Source organism: Rhagoletis pomonella, unplaced genomic scaffold (assembly GCF_013731165.1).
Source record: "Rhagoletis pomonella isolate Grant_MI unplaced genomic scaffold, Rhpom_1.0 Rhpom_scaffold_00004, whole genome shotgun sequence".
Lineage (NCBI taxonomy): Eukaryota > Metazoa > Arthropoda > Insecta > Diptera > Tephritidae > Rhagoletis > Rhagoletis pomonella.
Window position 1 is genome coordinate 42,871,100 of NW_023458558.1, and position 9,532 is coordinate 42,880,631.

The 9,532-nt window shown below is 34.1% G+C and overlaps 1 protein-coding gene across 1 annotated transcript in view; it reads left to right on the forward strand.

Annotated features, from left to right (window-relative positions):
- LOC118738225 overlaps positions 1-3,840 on the forward strand; it is a 34,210-nt gene extending 30,370 nt beyond the window's left edge. The window contains exon 2 of the mRNA XM_036469149.1: positions 3,761-3,840. Within this exon, the coding sequence (XP_036325042.1) occupies positions 3,761-3,840 (80 nt within the window). The remainder of the gene's footprint in view (positions 1-3,760) is intronic.
- The last annotated feature ends 5,692 nt before the right edge of the window (positions 3,841-9,532 follow it).

The following is a 9,532-nucleotide window of genomic DNA, read 5'->3' on the forward strand; positions in this document are numbered from 1 at the left end:
ATCGTTATAATTTGGCTCTCAAAGGGCCTAGCGACTTCTATCTTAGTTCAAATTAAAGATCTTGAATAGCACTACAGCGTACTTTTATTGCAGTGATAAAAAATTGTGAGAAAGTGATAAAAATTGTGGGACTTTAAGAATCCATCACATCCGGTCAATTGAAACACTAATGCCACACAATGATCTAAAATAAATTTATTTTATTAGTTTATTTAAGATATTTTAAGTAAACATAAACGGAATCATGTTTTATAAGTAAACCTTATATCTACACACATTTACGCATACAAGCTACGTTAGCTGCTGTAAGTAAAATGTAAGGCTATTTATTGCAGACAGGCGCTAAGAAACTAAATCCCTGTCATTTCGCTACATTTACCGTCAAATAACAAGGCAATATTTGAAATAGTCAACAAAAATTCGTAAAACGACAAATTTCACGCCATTTCATACAATGATAGACTAGCGATTGATTTGTCACAACAAATCAGCAATAAGGCAGCATGTTGAGTGAAGTGTAATCAAGTGAAAAAAATGCGTTCAAATAATTTATTTTCCTTTAACGTGCGCATGGAATATGTACCAATTGCGAAGGCGTTGTATGAATGCTGCACATACATACGTAACGCATACCTAATACCTGAATTAACAAAGATATAATGGTCTTGTACCTACTAGTAATTGACTAGACAGATTGATTATCGTCATTTAAAGCAGCACAAAGAAGAGAGTAGAAAGGATTTTGTATATGAGTGAAAATCTCTCAAGTGGGCCACCCAAAATTGGATGGTCAAGATTTTTTCGCACAAATCACTTTATTCGGTTTACAACCATAAAAGAAAAATATAATTTGATTTGAGTTATTGTTATTAACTTTTTTTTGATGAATTCATTAAATGTTTATTATCCACTGACTCATAGTATGTATTTTGCTGATGTTTTCCACGATAATAGTTAATTAGACACGCTTTAGCCTAATTGTTTAAATTTTTCAAATAATCATTATTTTGCATAAAATTTAAAATTTTTTTAAACAAATGGAAATATTTATAACTTCTCGATCAGATTTTTTAATCACTTACATTGAATATCAATCCTTATTCTATAATACATTATTTAAAAGAAAAAAAAAACACGGAAACTTGGACGCTAGTTATTAATTTTTTCTCGCTCTTGCCACGGGTGATTTTGCCTTCATGCCGCGTGCCGCGCGGACTCGCAACGTGCGTGATGCAACCAGAGAGCTCAAAAAAAATAAAAAATTTAATTTTAAACATAAGCACAGATTATTTATTACAATCTTTCTTAAAGTTGTGTACATAAATATGTATATAAATATCATGCATATTTATATATGTACGTATGTTCATAAAAAAACTTTATTTCTAAACTACATGTAGGAGGGTTGCCACCTATTTTAAAAATTTTATTCAACTTGAATTAAGGGAATTAGATAATTTAAATATGTATCACAATATGTGTGACAGTCGAAAAAGGTTTAACAATTTGTTTGGTTTTAAATATTTTCTACAGGGCTGCCACCTCTTTGAAAAGCGGAATTTAATTAATGTATGCATAAAATAAAGAAATATTACAATATGGATGTCAAAAAAAGGATGTGTAAGGAATCTCTAGTTGGAATATTTGGAATATTAAATAGGGTTGCCACCTATTTACAAAGTTAAACTGCCAACAAATAACCACGAAGGCCTGGACTGATCCTTATTTTTACATTTACACATTGTTTTAATTATCCTTGAATTCCTAGATCTTTTAGGTCCATTTAACTGGATAGTTAAATAAATACTCAAATTACAGTACAATAAACTTTATTTAAGAGAAAAAACACTTTACAATACTTGTTAAGGTAATTTTGTATTTACAGCAGTTTACAATACCTGCTAGGGCAATTTATCTCTGTACTCGTTTTTTTTTTTGTTTTACAACTGACTTTTTATTTGCTCTGATTCGTAAAAAATATCATAGCCTAAGCAGTGGTAAAAATTAAATTAGAAATTTATGGTAAAAATTTCAGATTTTTTCATTCCTAACCAATAACAAATTACAGTAAAATCGGAGTAGAATTGGTACTTTTTCCACATTTTTTATGTACATATTGGGCCCTTCCACTGTGGGACGCCCCCACCATTATTATGGGTTATTGCAGCAACTCACCAGACCTAACTAAAGCTAGCGCGGGTATGATAAATAGCATCGCGTCTCAAAGTTTGGTAACACTCGAATCGCACCACCTAACCAAAGTCATCTTAATCAATAAGCCTACCGCCTTTGCTACCGCGGACCACCAAACCTACAGACACTTTAACAAATCAGATTAGAACGGCTTCGAGGAAGTTACAGAGAGCACCTGCGCCGCCCTGCCCACGCCCACAAACGTACGCGTTGACGAACATCAGTTCCGCAAGGTGTTCACTGCTGTAGCGGCTCGCTTCATTCCATGCAGACGCATTACGAAAGTCTGCCCAAAGTTTACGGCAGAAGCGGCGTTTCTCGCAAATGAGCGTGATATGTTATGCTAGGTCGGAAATTCGACAACTGGTAAATTAACACAAGAGAAAAAGTGGGAGGAGCATTTTAAGACTAGCACTTTTGGTTATAGTGTAAAAAAAGTGCGCCTCTTGCTCTCACCAGCGGTGAAGTGTAGGTGGCCATCGAGAAGCCATTGGTCCCGACGGAATATGCATGCTGATGCTGAACAAATTGCAACCGATGGAATAACATATCGCACCAAAGTTCTAAATCTGTTACTGGTCACCCTCGTATTCCAGATACGTAGAAATCGGGGACGTAGTTTCACTACGAAAGTCGCGAAATCCAGCTAGTAAAGGGGTGCCTCATCCGTCCATAACTCTTTTTCCCAGTAGTGAAGACGCCTGAGGTCTTGCTGCTCCTGTACTTCAAGTATCACCTCACCCAGCGGCGCACTTTCACCGCACTTAACGACATAAACATCAAAATAACTCGTGGCCTAAGCCAGAACGGCCCCTTTAAGAGCACGCTCCTAGTTGCGTTGGCGCTGTCAAAGACGTTTAATATCTCGACATTCAGTTATATCGCCAACTTCATGTAAATAAATCGTTCCCATAACAAAAAAAAAAAATTGGGAAAATTTGTATTTTTTTCTTTGTAATTTTTGGAAAAATTTAGTCACATGGAATTCGTGGGAACTAAGCAAGGAGTACCACAGAATGGTGTTATATTCCCAATATTGTTTAACTTCTATAACTTGAAGCTTCCCCCGCCACCGGAGAGAGTTTCCCTGACGGCATACGCTGACGGCTGTTCGATATTTTCCTCCGGAAATGGAATAAATGACCTCTACTCGAAAGTAAACGGCTACCTCTCGTAACTTTTTCGCTTTTTTACTGCACGGAGCCTAAACCCCTGCCCGACGAAATCAATGCCGATCCTCCACAATACCTGGACGAAGGAAGTGAGGCCTCTACTATGCATTTTATTATCTATTAGTATCTATCTGACCTTTAATAAAAGCTTTAGTATTTAATATTATGATTTGAAAACAAACAAAAAATGTCAAATAGCGGCCAATGTTCCCACGTGCGTACACCCCCTCTCTGACTATGCATTTAAATTTTCTGACCCTAAATTATACTCGACTACATTGCTTCATATAAAAGCAAGCTGTTTGAAATTTTGTGGCCTAAAATGGGTTAAGTTCAGAATCACTTTAGCTTTGTTTAACCATTACAATTACAACTAATTTCTGTGTCGTTTTCAGTCTTACTACCAAAGGCGGGTTTCAGTCAAGTTGACAAGGAAATACCACAAAATTATGCAAATACTACAACTTCTTGCTAAATCCAAGTAGATAAAGTAGTGCCTGCCACAAACACCGCAACAAAAGCATAATAGTTTCTGTAAACCATTTTACAAACACTTAAATAACCGATGGCTGGAATTCTATTCACTTCTTTACATGCATTTGAGTACTTAAAAACAAAAGCTAAACTTAGTGTAAATTGACTAACACAAAATCAAATGGCAACTAACTGAAGCTTTTCAAATTTTTTGCTTATTTAAATATACATATGTATACATATATGTACATAAGTTATTTTAATTTCTTAGGTAAAAAAATGTCTAGCTGACCTTCTTAGCTTATTTTAAGCACTTTATCCTTTTTCTTAATCAGTGTGCTGTATTTTGTAAGTTCGTACAAACTAGTGAGTAGTTGTTAATAGCTTATTTCAATTTAGTTGGGTCACTGACAATCTTTTTTAAACTATCGTTAATGTGCGGAATAAAACTATAGGCCGCTCCATTTATGTAATTATCAACTTCAAGACACACACTCGGGAACAGAGCATAAAACTTATTTATGACAACTGTCATGGAAAAATTCACTATGAAGGAAATGTTCTATAACTAAGTGATACCAATAGATTTCTTTTTTATTTTTTTTTGCAATTTTTATGCAAAATTAAAGAAAAATAACAATTATTTTTGATTTTTATATTATATGTCTTAGATAATAGTTATTTAACACTTTTATTTATAAAAGTCATCAATAAATATCAGTCAGTGACTTTTACTTTTAAAAGTCATCAATATCAATCGGTCACTGACTTCTATTTTTTAAATCATCCGTAAAAAAGTCATTAACATTTTTTTGCAGTTAAGAAGGTGTTGGGAAACCAAAGTTTACTACGACTCATACAAATGACTTTTATAAGTAAAAGTCTTCTATAACTCTTATCTAAGACATATAACTTAAAAATCAAAAAAAAAACTGTTATTTGCTGATTATTTAGATAAAATCAAAAATAATTGTTATTTTGGATTTATAAAATAAAAGTCAGAAATAACGGTTATTTAAGGAGTAATTAAATAAAAGTCAGAAAATAATTGTTAAATAGCGATTTTTTTTTAATAAAAGTTGTAACTGTTACGGTCCCTGCACACACTACAAATATAAATGTAAGCTCAGTGAAATACTTAGCTAAAGTGTAAATGTGTATTTTTTTTACTGTAACTGTTGATTTAATATTTTTGTTTTTGCATTTCTTTTTTTCCTGCTTTTAGGGGCAAAAGTGAATGTGTTCAGAGAGAAATATTTCCAAGGAAAATAATCTTTTTTTTCCTGATTTTCTGGTATTTTTGTAAAGATTCGGATCACAATTTCAGAATTAATTTCTAATATTGTTTTACTATAAAGAAATTTAATGCTCTCATACTATATATATCTACTTACGTACATATATATATATAATATAATAGCCGTTGCCGTTTTTCAGACTTAACTCAAAAACTATTCGACAGATTTCAGACAAATTTTCAGAGATTATACCTTGCATATATGGTCCTATTACAGACTATAAGTCTTATTTTTGAACCGATTTCTTTCAAATTCAAACAGTGTACTACCAGCGTGATGCAAAATATGTTAGAAACTTCCGTATATTTTTATAAAATCTGATTGAGATTCTTAATGCGTATTCATTTCATGACAAGCAATATTTTTGCAGAAAGGGGCCCAATAGATGGCGCTGCATCTAGAAACCCACCTGGTCTTTGGCCCTATGTTTATCTTAGACGAATCTACTTTTCAGATGGCTAAATCAAGGATGCATATAAAACCCCAACATTGTGTAAGCGCACCTTTGTCTGACGCCCTCATACACTCTAAATGCGATCTTGCATCCACCTCCGATTGACGAAATTGCTCGGGCGGAAATTGTTATAGGAGTAAGACTCAAAGAAACCAGGTCATTAATATTAAATTGTAAAAGTGGCGAATTGACAAGGAAAGATTCGAACACATCCGTACAGGAAGTAACACGGTTGGTAAAGCGATGGCTTTATTTGAACGATATTCAAGAGATCACACGACTCATTTAGCCAATGTACGGGACAGCGAGGATTTTTGGCCCTCCTATGGGGAATTCTATTGGCTTACATGGTACATCGGACCAATGCTGAAGTTGAAAGATCATAGAAAAATATTAGGCAGGCTTTGCAAAGATCTAACAGGTGCAATTAAGACCATCGGTAAAACTCATGACATCCAAAGGGATTAGTATTTCATATGGTTTGACAGTGCTATTATTATTGGCCTATGTGTGAGGAGGACTCTAGTCTTTAATCGGTTAAATTTAAACTATAAATGTTTACTTTACTCTCGCACACTCAGAGTTTGACAAGGCTCTCAACGCCACACGTTAGGCTTCTTTGAGGAATATTAATGGGACACTGGGCTATTAGCCCGATAGCCGCAGATTTGGAGCGCCTATAATAACTACTGCAGAAATGAAGAAGCGATAGAATCCGTCTAACGCTTTCTTTGTGAGTGCCCCGCCTAAAGAGTCTGGGAGAACACTTAAGCAAAACCCTTTTGAATGCTCTGCTAGGACTTGCTGTAGAATCATTATGATTTAAAGACATGTAGCGATAGATATGACATCCATTGGAAATAGCATACAATCTGACCTCAGATCCGTAATCAGAGGCCCCAAGAACGTCAGAGGAAAACGTTCAAGTGCATTTTTTTTAACCTTATGGAAAAAAAAATTTTTGGAAATTAAATTCTCTACAAATTTTTATCAAACTTTTTTTTACGAAAAATTCAAAATAAGCTTTCAAATCGCAAAAGGCCCAAAGAACTTAAAATCCAAGTTGGCGAAATGTTCCCATTTGAAATTTAGGGACATGACCGTGGATCCACTATCTACGTGCCCCCACTACAAATTTGTTTCTTCGTAGCAATTTGATCTAAATAGTATACATACATACATATGTTTGTTTGTATGTGCATATCAGAGAAGGTGGCATTTTACAAAGAGGTAAATACACACACACACAATGCTCAGTAATCTACTGAAGAAGGTGAACCATTCTGCTAACTACGTTCCTCTTGTTTTGTGTATCGTGTTTTGTTTCGGTTTTGCTCAGGATGAGCACCTATACCACAATCGGAACCATGCAAGTGAGAAAAAGAATAAACGATTCGTTTGGTTTGTGCTCGGCTGCCGTTGAAACGTATCGCGTATTTTTATTTTACTACATTTCTAATTAAAGTTATCCACCTGATTTGTAAGATATGCGTGATTATGTGGAATCACTTTTTAACAAAAAAAAATGATAATATCTTGAAAACTCGTCCATGGAAAAAAGTTAACACGGCGAGAGCTTCTAAGTAGGCATTAGATAGTTGCATAAGGTCCGCAAAAAAAATAAAATTTGTTATCTAGTGATATTAAATTTCTTCAAAAAAGCCAAACTTCTTTTAGTCAAACTTCTACGCAATGGGTTTTTTTTTGTCATTAGGTTTAATTATAACAGAAGCACTTTTAGTATAAAAACAAGAATTTTTTAACCGACTTCAAAAAAAGGACGAGGTTATCAATTCGTCGGAATATATATATATACTATATTTTTTTTTTGTATGTATGTTACCGCATAACATTTCGATTTTTGCATTGGAAAGGCAGTGTAATTTTGCTTAAAAATTACTTGTTTTAGTATTTATAACATTTTATAACGGTGTGCCATTTAGCGTCAATTAGTTTGTTTGAGCAGACTTGTTGTTTATAAAAGAAGAATTTACATAATCAGCAACACCCTTAAATAAAACTTTACTTAATAAAATCGATTATCTTATCTTACAATGCATATGCTTACTGTCGTATAGCTCTACATACATATGAAAAAAGGTGGCTAAGTATGTACGACAGATAAAAACTGCAAGTAGCAGCTGATGTCTAAGATTAAAGAATGGTACAAACACAAGCAGAACACGTATACGCCTGGTTGAGCGCACTTAAAACAGTTGTTCCGACAACCATACATACATACATATGTATGTATAAGGCGCAGAGCAGCAGAAAAGAGGCACCGGCAAAGATGTTCGTTGAAGTGAAAACTGCAAGAATGACAGAAACTAGTAGGTTTGAGACACGAATTTGTTCGATAACAAGCAGTGAAAATTGGAATAAGTGCTAGAATGGTATTTACCTTGAACTTTATGTGGGTTGCACATAGCCATATTATGCACACATGTATGCACATACATATACACTTTATATACGTATTCAGGTACGTGTCCGTATTGTTTAAGGAATTATTCATATATATATGCATGTACGAGTATGTGTGCGTACGCTCGCAAAAGCACTCAACCTTAGAACAGATGCGATGAATGAATTATATCAACGCGCACCGAAGTATGCTTGCAACTAAATACTAACAATTGCAGCATGCTCTTGGTTATTTTTTTAATAAAATACTGTTTCTTTGCTCAAGCGTAATTCAATGTTTAAAGAGACTTTCGAGCTATTTTTCGTGCTTATTTCTCCTGGGCTAAGATATCTTGCTGTTAAGTTGCTGAACCTGAATTTAACATCCGATGGGGCAGTGTTGTACGGTGAAAAAAGTGATATTGGACGGAACTTATACGGAACGGAACTGCTGCAGATTGAAACGGCCTGTAGGATATTAATAAGAAACTGTGAAGGTGAGAGCTAACGAACTGGCTAGGGCTGACACACCTCATGGCAAATTCGAAGCCAATACATTAAATTCTCCACCCGCAGTTATAAACTGGCAACTCGCACGAATGGCTCAAACACAATGAAACAACCTACAAACTTTCAAAACTGCAAAGAATATCTAATACTATGTCTCCATTGAGAGATTTATCCATTAAGATTTAATAAATCCAGTTGCTAAATCACAACCGTCTCCATTACCATTACGAGATATGTTTGACGTTCACATTTTTAAATATTTGACGTTTGCTTATGTATGATTTTACAAACACAGTTGCGGACATTGATATACAGACAGGTAAAAGGAAGGTACCAAGCGGAATTTCATTATATGAATTCTGAATATTATTGGCTTCTTATTCGTGATAAATATGTATGTATAATATATAGTTTGGAAAGTGTAAAGAATGGTACCATATTCCGAATCATTTTCCCGAATTTAAGGAAAATTATCAAAACGGTAAAAAACATTTGCGGAAAGAAAAATGTTTGTAGAACTCTCTTATTCATAGGAGGGAACCGAAAATCCAATCGTGGGCCTTTGGCATATACGAACTGAGTTCTAGAGGATGTTCGGTGCAATGTTATCGAACCAGAACCATTACCGAAATTTATAAATTTTTTGTCGCAGCGCGTAAATGACTTATAGAAAGCGGAGAAGACCCTGCATGATATTACTATAAAACATTTCTTCTAAATTTTTAGTTTTTAAAATAATATTTTCTTAATTTATTACAACCAAAATTATGTAAATATGTATTACTAATTTTCCTCCCAAACTAACAAAAAAAATATAAAAATCCCTAAAAATACGAAAATTCATGTTTTTATGATAGGCTAGATTTCAATGTCCTCAACTGTATATAGAAAACACAAATGTCATTTGACTTATGGCATGTGAATTTGTGGTTGCCACATCCAACAAATTGTACTTATTGATCAATATTATTGAAGATTTGACGAAGATTTAACTAAAATCTACTGCCTTTCGAGATTTAATTTTATAT